General features: G+C 39.7%; 1 protein-coding gene across 13 annotated transcripts in view; it reads left to right on the top strand.

Moving 5' to 3' along the window:
- LOC141398615 (otoferlin-like) overlaps positions 1-20,089 on the top strand; it is a 454,472-nt gene that overhangs the window by 408,039 nt on the left and 26,344 nt on the right. For 8 of the 13 annotated variants that reach the window (XM_073976043.1, XM_073976050.1, XM_073976038.1 and 5 more), the window contains 4 exons: positions 1,089-1,173; positions 14,494-14,650; positions 14,717-14,999; positions 18,775-19,458. In XM_073976043.1, coding sequence (XP_073832144.1) covers positions 1,089-1,173; positions 14,494-14,650; positions 14,717-14,999; positions 18,775-19,458 — 1,209 coding nt within the window. Of the gene's footprint in view, positions 1-240; positions 326-1,088; positions 1,174-14,493; positions 14,651-14,716; positions 15,000-18,774; positions 19,459-20,089 lie in introns of all 13 variants that reach the window. The other 5 variants (XM_073976051.1, XM_073976042.1, XM_073976047.1 and 2 more) reach the window with 1 other exon arrangement.

Below are 20,089 nucleotides of genomic sequence, written 5' to 3'. Positions count from 1 at the left end.
TTATGGTGGTGGGTATAAAAATCAAAATATGAAATTCAATGGGTCCTGAGGAATTTAAGGCTACCTCAGGAACCATTCGGATCTTTTTAGGTGGAATGTAAATGGAATGTAAAAAGCTTAAGCTCTTATTAAAACCGCACAGAGGTCAACTTCAGAAGATATTTAATGATTGAAATTATTTCTAATCAAAGTGATACTTACTCTTTAATATTTTTGTATTATTTCTTAATAAATCAAAAGGTCCTGCAATCTAGAAAATTTTTGCGAGCTGGTACTTTAGTTGGCTCCTTTAAAATTGACTTGTCAACTGTTTATGATGCTCCCGGTACATTTTTCATAAAAAATTATGTGTTTAAATATTTATTTGTTAAATTTTCTTTAGTGTTACCCCTGTTTATAGGCAAGTGAATGTTCTATCAAATTTAGAAGCATATTCTTTAAGAAAACATTTTTTTATACATATTTACCTTTTCTTTATGATTATTTTAATAACTTCACTTTGAAATTATAAGGAAACATATCTGTCTGTTGAAGGGGTTTGAACAGATTTGTTTTCATTTGCAGTATCCTAAATTAAATATTTATGTTATGCTAATTGATAATTGTTTGTGGTTGAACAGGGTTATAACAAATTCGCTGAATTTCTGAATTTATCGTTTAAGAATGGTGATGAATTATAAGCAGTTGTATCAAGCAAGGAAAATTCTGTTTCGTTTGTTATAGCCCAGTTTGACTAATGTAAATACCCTTTCTCCAAGAACTTCGTTACTGTAAGAAAATACCTAACTTTGTATTTTAAAGAAAACGCTGAATGTTCTCTTTTCTACCCATTTAAATTTCCCTTTTCTCTCTGTTTTTTTGTTATTTCCTCTTCTCCCACAATCTAATTTTTTATGTAAAACAAAACAACAAATTGTCTACAAACTTCTCGCGAAAAAATATAACACAACAACAATGTAAACAAACCCCATATACATTTCTCAACTTTACACGCTACACTGACAACAATAACAACACCAAAAATACTCCACAAAAACATAACAATTTGTCAATACTTTGCGTAAAAATACAAATTTAACATTTAAAAGGTCTTACAAAGTCGCAGTGTTTTAAGGCCAAACAAATTAATTGGTAATTTTAAATTGGACGTAGCAACGGTTTGGATACAAAAAGGTAAACAAAAGAGACAACGATGATAACCATGCGGAAATGGCTAAACATGTTTTAATGTAAACCCAGGAAAATAATTACATAAATACACATAGAAAACCACAAATACAACCGTACAATACATACACATTTTTTGCTTTTAACGCATCCTGTCTAATAGAAAAAAAGCCATAAGAACCTAAAACTTGTTAATAGTTTTAATGAAAAAAGGATGTTGACCCTTGTCTTGAGGGACATTCATACAAACACACATAAATGATTCGTTTAAAGTTTAAATGAAATGGAAATTGGTGATAATTTCTTGAAAGGGTTTTCCTGTCTATCGGCCATACTCCAATGTTTCACAATGGGGAGTAAACAACTGACTGGTCAGATCAAAATTGTAAAGAGAAAGTAAACCAGAATTAAGTTGATTAACAGCATTTGACTGGAGATAAGTAAAACAAGAAATTATTGGGATGAGTAAAAAAATTTACTTAAAAAATCCATGCTTAAAGGGGTGGGGGTGTGAAAAAATTGACTTTAAAAATACACTCTTATAGGCGTGGGGATGTGTGGAAAAATGTACTTTAAAAGTCCACGCTTAAAGGTGAGGGGATGTGAGGAAAAAATTACTTTAACACGTAAAAAAGTATCAGTCGGCTTTGCCGACAGAGATATACTCTCAGCCTATGTGAATTGGAACCTTCATGTACGGACAGATCGAATGTATTTAGGGTCTTTTTTGTGGTACTTTTTGGACATATGAACTTGCCGACAAAAATATGGAATAGGAGTAAAGTGCAAAAGTTTTGCGGAGGAGGGAATGGACCGACATAGTGCATTACGGAAGTGCATCTTATTTTGAGAGTCATATTTTTTCGATAGATATCGCGCCCACTAATCATTTCAGTGGGTTATCGTACACCTGTTGGACCAGTATGCCAAGAAGCATGGACTTGTCCACGGAAAACATAATATGGCTGTAAACAGGACCACAAAGAACATCATCGGTATAAATTTCCAAAGGATCTCCGAAATAACCCTACACTGCACTTGGCCACATATGTTGAACTTTTGTGTGGGAGGTATCCTAAGGAGAGGACCGATATGGACCATTTTGGAAGTTAAACTAAGTTTGGGCAAAATATGACGAAGGCCAAATTTTAGACCAAATCGGTTGATCAGTTCGAGAGTTACCGTGCTCTCCAGCAACAACACATGGTGCCTTAGGGGTTTTTTACAACTTTCTTGCTGTTTTCCAAGAAGTATGGACTTGCCACTGAAAAAGCTTTTACCGTCGTAATTGAGACAGCGATTGCAAGTTGCTTCAACAGAAGTCACAGTTAATCAAGAGCAGGTCTTAAAGTGAACTTATCCGAAATTTTGTGTGGACAAATATAATCCATATTCAAACCTGATCTATATCTGGTAGATATATTAGTATGCGTAAAGTATGGACCAAATCGGTCGTTCCCTTGAAATTTTTCCGAACATTTTTGAACTTTTGTGGAGGGAGGTACCTGAAGGAGTGAACCGATATGGCTTATCTTCGAACATAAACTAAGTTTGGACAAAATATTATGAAGGCCAAATTTTGGATCGAATCAGCAGATCCGTTCGAGAGTTATCTTGCGCTCCAACCACTACACACTCTGTCACAGGGTTTCTTTGAACCTTTCAGGCTATTTTCTCAGGAAGTATGGTTTTGCCCCTGATGAAACTTGTACCGCCGTATGGGGGGCCGTGAATACAAGTTGCTATAACCAAAATCAAACCGATTCGAGAACAGGTCCTAAACTGAACTTTTCCGAAATTTTATGTGGAAGGTACCCGAAGGTGTGGACCGATTGAGTTCATATTGGAACCTCATCTAAGTTTGATAGAAAATTTACGATGTTCAAAGTATGGACCAAATCGGTTACCCCCTTCAAGGGGAGAGGTACCGGAAGGAGCGGACCGATATAACCCATCTTCGAACTTAAACTATGTTTAGACAAAATATTGCTAAAACCAGTTTTTGGACCAAATCGGTTCATCCGTTCGAGAGTTATCGTGCGCACCAGCGAGCCAGACAGACAGACGGACAGACATGGGTAAATCGACTCCAAATTGTCTGAAACACATTTCGTCCAAACTTGGGGTCTAAAACCAGTATTTCGATGAGGCACATTTTGCCCGTATTAAAGTGTTAGTTAGCATAAAAGTGTCGTTAGCATAAGTGATGAGGGTATAAAAACCCAATTTAAATTTCAATATCTCAATAATGGTAAGTCCTAGGAAAAAGTCATAAAGGTCAATCTTGTAGAGAATTTTTACTGCTACAACATTTTCTTCTTTAGTCCCATTACGATACTACTCGCAGTTTCCAAGCAAAATCGTGTAACCCTAAAAAACCCCTAAAATGTGAACTTTGACCGCGGGTTATTTGAAAATTCCTCCGGCATTTTTTTTTTTTTTTTTGATTTTGCTCATCTATTAACATTTGTATACCACACTAACGCCGCATAGCTTGACACCGAACGTCCTATTTCTTTATAAGAGATCAGCAACCCAAGTGGTGCCGGCGAGGGAATTGAGAACCTTCTTCTTACTTGGGCGAGATAGTTAGTATTCGGAGTCAGGACGCCATCGACCAATATGTTAAGCGAAAGCCTCAATTAGAAGTCCAGGTGGTGAACAGTGTGGTAGAGGATTTAGCGACGGATATATTCATATTTCTCCGCCGCTAAATTTGGGTTTTTGTAATATCAGTGGTATGCTTTCAGAATTTTTCTGTTGCTCAGCTTCAAAATCCTGCATGAAATCTCGTATGGCCTCAACCGTGGATCCGCCAGGTCTAAACTTGTGTTTTCAGTTTTAAGATTCGTTTAATTAATTTCTCCGCTGTGTTGGGTATACAGAATAACCTGTAAGTTAATGGGGAGTCAGGGCTGTATTTCCCTTTGCTAATACGAATTTCAAAATACGTATGGGGAAATTCCCTTGCACTTAGCATGAATTCTTTGTGTCAAGAAGCAGTACTGGGTAGAGTTGTGCCAAAGGAACAAATTGTGTATACTTAATATCACACGTTACATTTCATGATGTTACTCATACGTTTTGGAACTAGTACAAGGAACTAGGAACTATATTACCTAACTCTAGTACTGGTCGTTTAGTAGCAATTTGCTGCAACACTTCTAGTCCAGCTGTCTTCCTTGGCTTTCATTTTGTTTGGGGGTTGTCCCTGCTTCCAGGTGTTTTTGTGTAAAGAAGGGCTATCTTCTCATTTTTTGGATTTAACTTTTCCATTCATGTCCCTTGGCCCATGGATTATTAGTTGATGTTTTCCCGTAGAGCTTTCCCCATTCGCCGTTTGCTGTCGTATTTTTTCCTTTAAGCCTACTGTACAGACTTCTAGAATTTTCAGCTTGAATTCTGTTCCTTGCCCTCGATTACCGCATCCTACATTTGAGAAACTCTCGTTCTCCTCTTACGATTCCGTTATTCCACCTGACACTTCTGGTTTATGTTCTCAGGGCTCTCCAGTATTTTTGTCAGTGTTTTTGTAGTAAGGGTTACATCCAGGACTTTTTACTTTGTTCGCAGCAATTTGACAAGCTTACTTACTTACTTTCTTAGCTGACCCATTACTGAACATTTGTTCCATAAACCGAACTCAGAAAAGATATCCAATTCTCTCTGTTTAGTGCTTCGCTTTTTGAAATACCGCGCCTTTTCATCTCTTTATCCACTTGTTTGCGCCATCTATTCTTTGGCCTGCCAATTCTGCGTGCACCGCCATGTGGCTCGAACTTATACGCCTTTTTAGCGGGTTCATCATCGCTCATTCTTATTATATGGCCTAGCCAACGAACTTGCATGGGTAGTATCAGTGTTTTGTAAAGCGTTATTTTTGTTTGACGAGTTGTGGCTTTGTTTTTAAAGTGCTTACTTAAGCCAAAGTAGCATCTGTTGGCGAATACAATTCTTCTTTTTCTTCAACTTCAACTTCAACAGTTGGTCCGATCTCAATGGACGCATTGCGCGTCGACACCATCAACTTGGTCTTCTCACCGTTTGCCGCCAGACCCACTTTAGCAGATTCTCCTTCGACCTTTATAAAGGTATCAGTTACTTCTTTTACTGATCGGCCCATGATGTCTATATCATCAGCATAAGCAAGTAACATGTGCCTATTGGTGTAGATTGTTTCACTTCTTTTGACGTTTGCCTCTCGTATAACCTTTTCTAGCAGGATGTTGAAAAGATCACACGATAGGGTGTCTCCTTGTCTGAAACCTCTTTTGGAGAGGTTCTTTCCTATTTTAACTGAAGATCTTGTGTCAGTTAGAGTCATTTTACAAAGCCGAATGAGCTTTGCGGTAATACCAAATTCAGACATTGCTTGGAATACCTTTGAACGTAGCGGGCTGTCGAAGGCTGCTTTATAATCGACAAACAGGTGGTGGGTCTTCTCCAGGATTTGCCGCAATGTAAATATCTGATCAATGGTGGACTTGCCAGGTCTAAAGCCGCATTGGTATGCTCCAATTATCTCGTTGACCATTGGCCTTAGTCGTTCGCACAATATCCCTGACACTATCTTATAGGCAATAGGGAGAAGACTTATGCCCCTATAGTTGGAGCATACGGTCTTATCTCCTTTCTTGTGGACGGGACATAGGATGCTCAGGTTCCAATCGTTGGGTACTCGTTCTTCCTGCCAGATGGAGCTAACTAGCTGATGCGTACACCTTACCAGCGTGTCGCCTCCGGTTTTAAACAGCTCGGCTGGTAGGCCATCAGCTCCTGCTGCCTTATTATTCTTCAGCCGGTTGATTGCTGTTTTTACCTCATCTTGGCCGGGCGGTATACATTCTATACCATCTTCTGGGATTGGATCTGTGGTATCTTCGTCGTCTTCGCTGCTATTGGATACCAACAGTTTTGAAAAATGTTCTTTCCATATTCTGAGTACACTATCTGTATCAGTTACCAAATTACCTTGCTGGTCTCTACGGGAGCATGTGACTGTACCAAGGCCATCAGTTTGATGCTTGACTCTTTGGTAGAATTTTCGGACTTCAATCTGGCTCGATTTTTTCACACTCCCGCTTTTCCATCTCTCTCTTTTTCCTGCTCGTACTTTATTTGCTACGTTTAACCGGGTGCGTACTTTGCTGCAACAAGGTAGTGGTCCGAGTCTATGTTTGCTCCCCGGAACGAACGCACATCCAACACCCTCGATGAATGTCTTCCTTCTATCACAACGTGATCAATTTGATTTCTTGTTTTCTGATCTGGAGACAGCCAGGCGCCCTTATGGATGTCGAGATGTTGAAATCTGGTGCTGCTAACTACCATGTTTTATGCCGCTGCGAAGTCTATCAGCCTCATACCATTGTCAGATGTTTCACCGTGGAGACTGAATTTTCCGACTGTTGGGCCAAAGATATTTTCCTTTCCAAATTTGGCATAAAAATTGTTTAGTATAATTTTAATGTCATGGGCAGGACAACGGTCATATGTTTCTTCTAAGCGCTCATAAAATATATCTTTGGTCTGTTCGTCCTTTTCTTCAGTGGGAGCATGAGCGCAAATAAAGCTGATGTTGAAGAATTTTGCTTTTAATCGAATCGCAGCGAGTCTTTCATTCACTGGGGTGAAGCTGGAGACCAGATGTTTTAACCTCCGACCAACTACAAATCCGCAACCAAACTCTTGCTTTGTGTCATGGCAGCATAATCAGTGCGTCACCTTTAGGTGTTGTTCCGTTCCATCATATTTCTCGTATGGCAGTAATGTCAAGTATATCTGCCAATGCGTAAACTGCACCTTCTCTATAAAGAATGCGAACATTCCAGGTGCAGATTCGCAGATCAAGGTCCTTAAAACATTTGCGGGGGTCGTCAACTTTTGAGGGATTTGATTTTCTTTTCTTTCGTTTTTTCATAGTAGACTGTTTTTTCTAGGGGAGGGTTACTAACCCGACGCCCAAACCAAGTTTTTAACGTTCTTATGGGTTAACACGCGGCACATGTTAGCTCACTACCTTTAATGGGTGTTAAAGGCAGTTCCCCACGGTGCGCCTTAACTACCTGGGAAGTTTTTGCGTATTCTGAACTACAATGTTCATAGATGAGAAAAATAAAAAAAAACAAAAAATAATCGGCGGAGGGATTTCCAAAAAAATCGCGGTCAAAGTTCACATTTTTAGGGTTTTTTAGGTTTTCACGATTTTGCTTGGAAACCGCAAGTCATATCGAAATGGAGCTAAAGAAAATGTAGTAGCTGTGAAAATTCTCTACAAGATTGACTTTAATGATCAGCAACCCAAGTGGTGCCGGCAAGGGACTTGAGAACCTCCTTCTTACTTGGGCGGGATAGTTAGTATTCGGAATCAGGACGCCATCGACCAATATGTTAAGGGTCCAGGGTTATTTCAGAAGTCCAGGTGGTGAACAGTGTGTTAGATGATTTAGCGACGGATATATTCATATTTCTCCGTCGCTAAATTTGGGTTTTTCTAATATCAGTGGTATGCTTTCATAATTTTTCTGTTGCTCAGCTTGAAAAGCCTGTATGAAATCTCTTGTGGCCTCTACCGTGGATCCGCCACGTCTATACTTGTGTTGTCTGTTGGATAGATATCCTTTACCATCAATAGCCTTTTCCAGTTTCAGTTTAATTAATTTCTCCGCTGTGTTGAGTACACAGAATAACCTGTAAGTTAATGGGGAGTCAGGGCTGTATTTTTCATTGCTAATACGAATTTCAAAATATGTATGGGGAGTTTCCCTTGCACTAAGCATTGTTTGTGTCAAGAAGCAGTACTGGGCGTTTAGTACCTATTTTCTGCATCACATCTGGTCCTGCTGTCTTCCTTGGCTTTAATTTTGTTTGGGGGTTGCCTCTGCTTCCGGGTGTTTTTGTGTAAAGAAGGGCTATCTTCTCATTTTTTGGATTTAACTTTTCCATGCCACATTCATGTCCCGTGGCCCATTGATTATTAGTTGATGTCTTTCCGTAGAGCTTTCCCCATTCGCCGTTTGCTGTCGTATTTTTTCCTGTAAGCCTACTGTACAGACTTCTCGAGTTTTCAGCTTGAATTCCCTTGTCATCGATTACCGCCTCCTACATTTGAAGAACTCTGGTATTCATCTTACAATTCCGTTATTCCACCTGACACTTCTGGTTTATGTTCTCAGGGCTCTCCAGTATTTTTGTCATTGTTTTTTTCTGTAGTAAGGTTTACGTCTGGGATGGTCCTTCACATTCAGGACTTTTTACTTTGTTCGCAGCAATTTGGCAAGCTCTGTCCTCGATTACCGCCTCCTACATTTGAGAAACTCTCGTTCTCCTCTAACGATTCCGTTATTCCACCAGACACTTCTGGTTTATGTTCTCAGGGCTCTCCAGTATTTTTGTCAGTGTTTTTTCTGTAGTAAGGGTTACGCCTGGGATGGTCCTTCACATCCAGGACTTTTTACTTTTTTCGCAGCAATTTGACAAGCTTACCTACTTACTTAGCTGGCCCATTACAGAACATTTGTTCCATAGACCGAACTAAGAAAAGATCTCCATTCCTCTCTGTTTTTCGCTTCCCTTTTTGGAATACCGCGCCTTTTCATTTCTTCATCCACTTGTATGCTCCATCGAAGCTTAGGCCTGCCGATTCTGCGTGCACCGCCATGTGGCATGTATTCATACGCCTTTTTAGCGGGTTCATCATCGCTCGTTCTTATGATATGGCCTAGCCAACGCAATCGTTGCATCTCGATACGTTTAACTATATTCATGTCTTTGTATAGCTGATATAGCTCGTGGTTCATACGACGTCGATATTCACCGTCAACGCAAATCGGCCCGTAGATCTATCGAAGAATTTTCCTCTCAAACACACCAAGCACTGCCTTATCTGCTTGCGCAAATACCCATGCTTCGGAGCCATACATTAGCACGGGTAGTATCAGCGTTTTGTATAGTGCTATTTTTGTTTGACGAGATGTGGCTTTGTTTTTAAATTGCTTACTTAAACCAAAGTAACATCTGTTGGCCAATACAATTCTTCTTCTTATTTCACAACTGATGTTTTTGTTGTGTTTATGGCAGTGCCGAGGTAGACAAAGTCTTTAACTACCTCAAAATTATAGGTACCAACTTCCATAGTTGGTTCGAGCTCTATGGACGCTTTGCGCGTCGACACCATCAATTTGGTCTTTTCGCCGTTTATCGCCAGACCGACTTTCGAAGATACTGCTTCGACCTTCCTAAAGGTATCAGTTACTTCCTTTACTGATCGTCCCATGATGTCTATGTCATCAGCATAAGCAAGTAGCATGTGGCTATAGGTGTAAATTGTGCCATTTCTTTTGACATTTGCATCTCGTATTACCTTTTCCAGCAAAATGTTGAATAGGTCATACGAAAGGCTGTCTCCTTGTCTGAAACCTCTTTTGGTACAAAATTCTTCGGAGAGGTTCTTTCCAATTTTAACTGAGGACCTAGTATCAGTTAAAGTCATCTTACAAAGCCGGATGAGCTTTGCGGGGATACCAAATTCAGACATGGCTTGGAATATCTTTGAAAGCAGCGGGCTGTCGAAGGCTGCTTTTTAATCGACAAAAAGGTGGTAGGTATCGATCTGCATCTTTTGTGTCTTCTCTAGGATTTGCCGCAGGGTAAATATCTGGTCATTGGTGGACTTGCCAGGTCTATGGTCGCATTATCTCGTTGACCATAGGCTTTAGTCGTTCGCACAATATCCCTGACACGATATTGTAGGCAATAGGGAGTAGACTTATGCCCCTATAGCTAGAGCACACAGTCTTATCTCCCTTCTTGTGGAGGGGACACAGGATACTCAGGTTCCAATCGTCGGGTACTCGTTCTTCCTGCCAAATGGTGCTAACTAGCTGATGAATACACCTTATCAGCGTGTCGCCTCCGGTTTTGAACAGCTCGGCTGGCAAGCCATCGGCTTCTGCTGCCTTATTATTCTTCAGCAGGCTTATTGCTGTATTTACCTCATCTTGGCCGGGCGGTATACATTCTATACCATCTTCAGAGATTGGGTCTGTGGTATCTTCGTCGTCTTCGCTGCTATTGGATACCAACAGTTTTGAAAAATGTTCTTTCCATATCCTGAGCACACTATCTGTATCAGTTACCAAATTACCTTGCTGGTCTCTACAGGAGGATGTGCCTGTACCAAAGCCATCAGTTTGATGCTTGACTCTTTGGTAGAATTTTCGGACTTCTGGCTCCTGTACATCTCGATTTTTTCACACTCCCGCTTTTCCATTTCTCTCTTTTTCTTGCGGAAAAGACGTTTCTCTTCTCTCCTTTTCTCCCGATATCTCTCTCGTGCGCTACGCGTTGCTACTGATTGTAAAGTAGTCCTATATGCCACATTTTTCTCTTCGGTAGCAGCACGACACTCCTGGTCATACCATGGATTCCTTGGTGGAGGTCTCTGGTATCCAAGTACTAATTTTTCGGCTGTTTGCATGAAGTGGGCAATGTTTTGCCATTGTCCTGATATGTTGTCGGGACGAGGAGTGCTTTGATTAAGCAATTGAGTGGCGAGTTGAGTGGAATATGATGTGGCTTCTGTTCTAATTGCAGCTTACCGATGTCCAACTTCCGTGTTTGATGTCTGTTCGCACTTTGTTTGCTACGTTTAATCTGGTACGTACCTTTCCTGCAAAAAGTTGGTGGCCCGAGTCTATGTTTGCACCTCGGAACGATCGTACATCCAACAGTCTTGATGCATGTCTTCCATCTATCACAACGTGATCAATTTGATTTCTTGTTTTCTGATCTGGAGACAGCCAGGTGCCTTTATGGATGTCGAGATGTTGAAATTTGGTGCTGCTAACTACCATGTTTTTTGCCGCTGCAAAGTCTATCAGCCTTATACCATTGTCAGATGTTTCACTGTGGAGACTGAATTTCCCGACTGTTGGGCCAAAGATATTCTCCTTTCCAATTTTGGCATTAAAATCGCCTAGTACAATTTTAATGTCATGGGCAGGGCAACGGTCATAAGTTTCTTCTAAGCGCTCGTAAAATATATCTTTGGTCTGTTCGTCCTTGTCTTCAGTGGGAGCATGAGCGCAAATAAAGCTGATGTTGAAGAAGTTTGTTTTTATTCGAATTGCGGCGAGTCTTTCATTCACTGAAGCTGGAGACCAGGTGTTTTAACCTCCGACCAACTACAAATCCACAACCAAAGTCATGCTTTATGTCATGGCAGCTATAATACCGTGCGTCACCTTTAGGTGTTGTTGTGACGCCTTTCTCATTCCATAGCATTTCCTGTATGGCAGTAATGTCGGTCTTGTACTTTTGAAGTACATCTGCCAATGCGTAAACTGCACCTTCTCTATAAAGAGTACGAACATTCCAGGTGCAGATTCGCAGATCATGGTCCTTAAAACGTTTGCGGGGGTCGTCAACTTTAGAGGGATTTGTTTTTCTTTTTTGTTGTTGTTTCATAGTAGGCTGCTTTGTCTAGGTGTCCACTTGAGATGAAAGAGGGACCAAGATAAATCCTGGACTTTGCCATGTTAAAGGACCGTTCCTTGGTATCTTTCATCCCCTACGTCACCCCCCGTCTGCCTTCTTCGCTATATTTTTATTCTGCAGTTATCCATACGATCTTCAACCGATATCTCTTCAGAATTTTTTCGCTTCGTTCTCCAAAATTGATTATATTGCAATAAAAACTCTTCTTTGATCTCATTAGTCAAGATTTGTGAGTCGGGTGTTGTGTTTCGCATTCCACTTTAGTTTTATCAAGACATTGGTAGTTTGACAACAACGGCGTCCGCTCAAGATCTTCCTTATGTTGGATTTTCTACTGGACTTGTTGCAATGTTTTTTTTGGAAGATTCTTATTTTTTCACGTCCTTTCTGCCGGCCTTCTGCTTTTTCCTGACAATCCTTTTCGAACGCCGATACAGATATTTTTCTACATCGACATCTCTCAACAGTCTATTATGTAGAGCTCTTCATTTTAAGGATGAATTTTTTAGCGATGAGCTGTTGGCTTCTGTATTCTCAGACGCCTTCTCGGTGGTGGCTTTTTTTATGTGTTTAGATCGTTTTTTGCGGTCTTGATTGTACACGGTGCGCCTTAACTAATTTTAAATGGAAGGTGCTTACACCTGGGAAGTTTTTGCAGATTCTAAAACTACAATTCTCATAGATGAGAAATATCAAGAAACAAAAAAATCGCCGGAGGGATTTTCAAAAAAATCCCGATTTAAGTTCACATTTTTGGGGTTCTTTAGGTTTTCACGATTTTGCTTGGAAACCGCGAGTCCTATGTAAATAGGCCTAAAGAAAATGTTATAGCTGTAAAAATTCTCCACAAGATTGACCTTTATGATATTTTCGTAGGTTTTACAGTTTTTGAGATATAGAAGTTCAAATTGAGACAATGCCTCCTTATAAAACAATGTCATTACTGCACTTTCCCAAATTAAACTTATATATCTTGAAAATGGTACAACCTAGAAAAAAATAAATCATCCACCTTTGTAGAGAATTTTCACAGCTTCAACATTTTCTTTAGTCCCATTTTGATCTGACTTGCGGTTTCCAAGCAAAATCTTGAAGACTTAAGATAAAAACCTAAAAATTTGAACTGAACCTCTATATCTCAAAAGTGGTAAAACCTACGAAAAAAACCTAATAATCAGTCTTGTAGAGAATTTACACAGCTACAACATTTTCTTTAGACTCATTTCGATACGTCTTGCGGTTTCCAAGCAAAATCGTGAAAACCTAAAAAAACCCTAAAATTGTGAATTTTGATCGAGATTTATTTAAAAATCCCTCCGGCGATTTTTTCTGTGTTTTTTATTTTTCTTATCTATGAACATTGCTGTTTCAGAATCCGTGAAATCTTCCCATGTGTAAGCGGTTTTCATCAAAAGTTAGTTAAGGCGCACTGAGCATGATATTGTTTTATAAGGAGGCGATACAGTCAGTGCATTGTCTAATTTGAACTTCTATATCTCAAAAACGGTAAAACCTACGAAAATATCATAAAGGTCAATCTTGTGGAGAATTTTCACAGCTACAACATTTTCTTTAGGCCTATTTACATAGGGCTCGCGGTTTCCAAGCAAAATCGTGAAAACCTAAAGAACCCCTAAAAATGTGAACTTAAATCGGGATTTTCAACCCTCCGGCGATTTTTTTGTTTGTTGATATTTCTCATCTATGAGCATTGTAGTTTCAGAATCTGCAAAAACTTCCAAGGTGTAAGCACCTTCCATTTAAATTTGGTTAAGGCACACCGTGTGTACTATCTACGTAGGTTGTGGGGATCTTCTGGTTTTCCGAATCCGTTGAATTGGTTTACTTCAGTTGTTTTGAGCTGTAGACTTTGGTCGTTCTCCACTGTTTCTATGAGGAGTTAACCTTAATGCACTACATTCTTCAGATTTTGTGAAAGGTAAGTTATTTTTATTCTTTGTTTTTAGCCTTTTAGGGTCATTGCAGTTGTCATCAGTTTATTAGGTCCCTACTTACAGGCGTTATCTTTACGCGGAATGCAGTAACCATTTACGACCCCGACGTCTTCGCGAAGATTGACACATGGAGTTATGAGCATTTGTATCCGGGACAGATCAGGAAGTGATCAAGACTGTTATGTCAACTCACTCTTATAGGACAAGTGAATGGGTACCAAATTCAAGAATGTTTTCTAAGCCCTTGCCAAATATTAAAGCGACAATAGACAGCAGCGTCATTAACATGAAAGCCATTACAAAAGAATTTCAATTTTACTTACTGCGGTAACAGAATTTCGCTGCTATTAATGGGCATATTAATGGCATTTTTTGTTCGTACATTATCGGTGAGGTACGGCCGTCCCTCGAGCTAAGGCAGTCGCTCTCAGAATTGACATATCATTTGCATGTCTAAATGATCCGTGTTAGAATCAAATTATTCATCTATCTATTTGTAATTTAATATTTTTCGTTTGAATTTCGCATTAAAAATTCCAAACATTTCAGATTTCATATAAAATTAATTGAATTTTTAATTATATATTTGCTATATTAAATTACGAATGAAACTATCGAAATAGAAGAAGTGTAGAGTAGTTCTTATGGCTTAATTAAAAAATAAGAATATTTAAAATTCCCTTAATTTTTTCTATTTTTCAATTTTCACATATTTTCTTCTTCTGCATGAAATTCTGTTTTCTTTTCAATTGCACCATTTTATCTAATTTTTTATCAGTGGGATTTTTCGCTTGCAAATTTTTCTCTTATAGATGTGCTTGCTATCTCAACTCAAGAAATATAACAATAACCGAAATTTTAAAACATTTTTCAGATCATCAATTCTATCATAAGTGGGCTCTACTAACCGATCCTGATGATTTCTATAGTGGACCCAAGGGATATCTCAAATGTGATATTGGCATTATAGGTAAAGGTGATACAGTTAAAGTGCCGCAAAAATCTGAAAAGGATCCCGATGATATTGAAGCGTAAGTCCTCGAATAAACTGCCATTCAATTCAGTATAATAATACTAAACATATATTCTTCCTCCAGTAACCTCCTATTGCCTGATGGTGTTCCCATCGAAAGACAACGAGCTAAATTTATAGTTAAAATTTATCGTGCCGATGGTTTGCCTCGCATGAATTCTTCATTAATGGCCAATGTTAAGAAGGCCTTAACGGGTGAGGCCAAGGATTTGGTGAGTCCTTATGTCCAGGTGTCATTTGCTGGCTTGTCCGGTAAAACTACAGTGAAGAAGAATGCCTATGCTCCAGTGTGGAATGAACAGTTGGTATTTACCGAAATGTTTCCACCATTGTGTCAACGAATTAAGGTTTGTATTAAAATATCCTTAACTATTCGTAAAACTACTACCAAGTGAACTCTGATACTGCAATAAAAAGATTTGAGTCCGGCTCGAAGGACCAAAAACAGCGTTTGTGAATTTGATATAGTGATGTTCATACGTACCCTTATTATTATAAGTCTTCTTTTGTTAAAGTTTGGATTTTCCGAACAGATTTATACCGTTATTCTTGGCATTATCTTTTTATACGAAAATTATATTTTTAACACTTCCAAAGTGGTTTATTTTGCGTTTCTAAATCTGCGTAGGGGATGAAAGATACCAAGGAACGGTCCTGACCGGCTTTAACATGGCAAAGTCCAGGATTTATCTTGGTCCCTCTTTCATCACAAGTGAACACTGGCCTCCCCGTGGTGTCACCTGGGGTAGCACCCTTTAACACCCGTTAAATAATTGTTCCACAAACATCCCATAAGGGACAAGGGAGACTTCTCTTATATCAATGAGTGTACCCCGATTCATATTAGCTCAATGATATGGGGCCTACAGTTTATCGCCGAGTCCGAACGGCGTGTCTAAGACACCACTTTTGTAGAGAAGTTTTACATGGCTGAAATGCTCAGGAAATGTCGCCAACATTACTGAGGGGTATTTTGCCACCGTTGAAAAGTGTTTTGATGTTGCCTGGCCGGGGAATCGAACCCACGACCTTATGTGTGCAAGAACGTTAAAATCTTGGATTTGGGCGCAGGGTTAGTAACCCTCCCCTAGAAAAAGCAGCCCGCTATGAAAAAACAAAAGAAAAGAAAAACAAATCCCTCAAAAGTTGACGACCCCCGCAAACCTTTTAAGGACCATGATCTGCACCTGGAATGTTCGCACTCTTCATAGAGAAAGTGCAGTTTACGCATTGGCAGATGTTCTTGAAATTTACAAGGCCGACATTACTGCCATACAGGAAATACAATGGAATGGGAAAGGCGTCACAACAACACCTAAAGTTGACGCACTGTATTATAGCTGTCATGACACAAAGCATGAGTTTGGTTGTGGATTTGTAGTTGGTCGGAGGTTAAAACACCTGGTCTCCAGCTTCACACCAGTGATTGAAAGACTTGCTACAATTCGAATAAAAGCAAAATTCTTCAACATCAGCTTTATTTGCGCTCATGCTCCCACTGAAGACAAGGACGAACTGACCAAAGATATATTTTATGAGCGTTTAAAGAAACATATGATCGTTGTCCTGCCCATGACATTAAAATTATTTTAGGCGATTTTAATGCCAAAATTGGAAAGGAAAATATCTTTGGCCCAACAGTCGGAAAATTCAGTCTCCAAAGTGAAATATCTGATAATGGTATGAGGCTGATAGACATCGCAGCGGCAAAAAAACATGGTAGTTAGCAGCACCAGATTTCAACATCTCGACATCCATAAGGGCACCTGGCTGTCTCCAGATCAGAAAATAAGAAATCAAATTGATCACCTTGTGATAGATAGAAGACATTCATCGAGCGTGTTGGATGTGCGTTCGTTCCGAGGAACAAACATAGACTCGGACCACTACCTTGTTGCAGCAAAGGTACACACCCGGTTAAACGTAGTAGCCAAAGTACGAACAGACGCAACACGAAAGTTAGACATCGATAAGCTGCAATCACAACAGATAGCCACAGCATATTCCACTTAACTAGCCCAATTGCTTAATCAAAGCACTCCTCATCCCGATAACATATCAGCGCGAAGGCAAAGTATTGCCCACTCCAGGCAAACAGCCGCAAAATCAATACTTGAATACCAGAGACCTCCACTAAGGAATCCATGCTATGACCAGGAGTGTCGTGCTGCTACCGAAGAGAAAAATGCGGCATATAGGGCTACTTTACAATCCGTAGCAACGCGTAGTGCACGAGAAAGATATCGGGAGAGGGGAAACGTCTTTCCGCAGGAAAAATACGGTGATGGAAAAGCGGGAGTGCGAAAAAATCGAGATGTACAGGAACCAGAATGAAGTCCGAAAATTCTACCAAAGAGTCAAGCCTCAGACTGATGGCTTTGGTACAGTCACATCCTCCTGTAGAGACCATTAAGGTAATTTGATAACTGATACAGATAGTGTGCTCAAGATATTGAAAGAACTTTTTTAAAAACTGTTGGTATCCAATAGCAGAGAAGACGACGAAGATACCACAAACACAATCCCAGAAGATGGTATTGAATGTATACCGTCCAGCCAAGATGAGGTAAAGACAGCAATAAATCGGCTGAAGAATAATAAGGCAGCAGGAGCTGATGGCCTACCAGCCGAGCTGTTCAAAACCGGAGGCGACACGCTGATAAGGTGTATTCATCAACTAGTTAGCACCATCTGGCAGGAAGAACGAGTACCCGACGATTGGAACTGTATGCTCTAATTATAGGGGATATTGTGCGAACGACTAAAGCCTATGGTCAACGAGATAATTGGACCATACCAATGCGGCTTTAGACCTGGCAAGTCCACCATTGACCAGATATTTACCCTGCGGCAAGAAGACCCAAGAGATGCAGATCGACAACTACAAACTTTTTGTAGTTTATAAAACAGTCTTCGACAGCCCGCTGCGTTCAAAGATATTCCAAGCTATGTCTGAATTTAGTATCCCCGCAAAGCTCATCCGGCTTTGTAAAATTATTTTAATCGACATGAGATCCTCAGTTAAAATAGCAAAGAACCTCTCCGAAGAGTTTTGTACCAAACGAGGTTTCAGGCAAGGAGACAGCCTTTCGTGTGATCTCTTCAACATCCTGCTCGGAAAGGTTATACGAGAGGCAAACGTCACAAGAAGTGGCCAATAGCCACATGTTACTTGCTTATGCTGATGATATGGACATCATGGGACGATCAGTAAAAGAAGTAAGTGATACCTCTATGAAGGTCGAAGGAGATTCTGCTAAAGTGGGTCTGGCGGTAAACGCTGAGAAGACCAAATTGATGGTGTCGACGCGCAATGCGTCCATTGAGCTCGGACCAACTGTGGAAGTTGGTTCCTATAATTTTGAGGTAGTAAAATACTTCGTCTACCTCGGCACCTCCGTAAATACAACAAACGACATCAGTTGTGAAATTAAAAAAAAAGAATTGTATTGACCAACAGATGCTACTTAAGTAAGCAGTTTAAAAACAAATCCACATCTCGTCAAACAAAAATAACGCTGTACAGAACACTGATACTACACGTGCTGATGTATCGCTCCGAAGCCTGGGTACTTGGACAAGCAGACGTGGCAGTGCTTTCGAAAGATCTACGGACCAATCTGCGTTGACGGTGAATATCGACGTCGCATGAACCACGAGCTGTATCTGCTATACAATCACATCAATATTGTTAAACGTATCGAGATGCAGCGATTGCGTTGGCTAGGCCATATCATAAGAATGAGCGATGATGAACCCGATAAAAACGCGTATAAACACGGACCGCTTGGCGGTGCACGCAGAATTCGCAGGCAAAGGAATAGATGGCGCAAACAAGTGGATGAAGAGATGAGAGGCGCGGTATTCCAGAGTACCAAGCAACAAATAGAGAGAATTGGAGACCTTTTCTTAGTTCGGCCTATGGAACAAATGTTCTGTAATGGGCCAGATAATGAAGTTAGCAAGTAAATCTGTCCAACAGCAAAAGCAAAAATTGTTATAATAAAGAATTGGTCCTTCGAGCCAAAAATTTATCAGAAAATAAGTTCTTATTTCAAAGATTTATGTATGTATGTATTTATAAACTGACAATAATTTCTTTTTAATTGCTGTATTTTTTAGATCCAACTAAGAGATGCCGATCCCATGAAACCCTCAATTATTGGCACCCACTACATTGATCTGAAACAAATTTCAAATGATGGCGAAAAAGGATTTTTACCAACATTTGGTCCTTCGTTTATCCACTTGTATGGCTCCACACGAGATTATACCATATTGGATCAACACTCGACTTTAAATACCGGACTCGGTGAAGGCGTTAGCTATCGTGCACGTTTATTAATTGCCATACGTACTGAAATTACTGAAAACATCGAATTGACCACCGAAAAAAATGTCGAACTAGAACCCACCCAATTAATATCAGAATCCAGTTATTCACGCAATGAAGAATTCTTTTTATTCGGCAGCATTATTGAAGCGTCAATGATTGACAAGAAAATTAGTGATAAAACTGTATTCTTTGAATTGAGTATGGGTAACGCGGGTAATTCCATTGATGGTCATAACGAGAGTTTCTCCACCTTGGCGGATGATGGAGAAGATGGTTGTTTATTGGAATCGGTGGATACCACATCATTTAGTAGTACCACAAATTCCTGTAAGCCCATTTCACATGACAAAAGTCATTATTATCTGCCCTATTGGGATTATAAGCCGTGCATGGATGTGCGTTGTACATTGCCAGATTTGCGACGGAGAATGTATAATAGTAATATGTTGGCGAAAATGGCAGAGAAATATGTAAGTATAAAAGAAACCCCCCGTTTAGATCACGTTAGGAAGAAAAGTATATTATTTAACTAGGTAATATGGATGACATGGGTGCAATCGATAAGGCTTGCGGTTTCCAAGCAAATCGTGAAAACCTAAAAAAAGTCTTAAAAATGTGAACTTTGACCGCAATTTATTTGAAAATCCCTCCGGCGATTTTTTTTTTGTGTTTCGATTTTTCTCATCTCTGAACATTGTAGTTCCAGAATCCGTAAAAACTTCCCAGGTGTAAGTACTTTTCATTTAAAGTTAGTTAAGACGCATCGTGTTATGCTGGGGTGGGTGCTTGAATAAGCGAAATAAAGTAGTTACGTTTTAGGGATACGTAAAATCAATGATGCACAAAATAATATGTGTGACTGTAGTATTTGTGCAATGAATCGACGCTAGAGTACTGCTTTGTTCATAGCTGCGTAAAATCGATTTCGGTTAATCGAATATTAGCCGTAAAATTTCTTAAAGTCGTAGTCGACTATTGACTGTGCGAAAACCGGATAATCGATTATCCTTAAGTGACTTTATTCATATTTATTCGTAGTCGATCATTGCCCTGTGGTCGAATTTGTATGGGAAGAGCGGCCAAAAATACTTCCTGAGCAGA

The sequence above is a fragment of the Musca autumnalis genome, unplaced genomic scaffold (genome assembly GCF_047663935.1).
Source record: "Musca autumnalis isolate F117 unplaced genomic scaffold, ASM4766393v1 scaffold_3, whole genome shotgun sequence".
NCBI classification, from domain to species: domain Eukaryota; kingdom Metazoa; phylum Arthropoda; class Insecta; order Diptera; family Muscidae; genus Musca; species Musca autumnalis.
The sequence above is the reverse complement of the archived record's forward strand: the minus strand, read 5'-3'. Positions and strand labels throughout refer to the sequence as shown.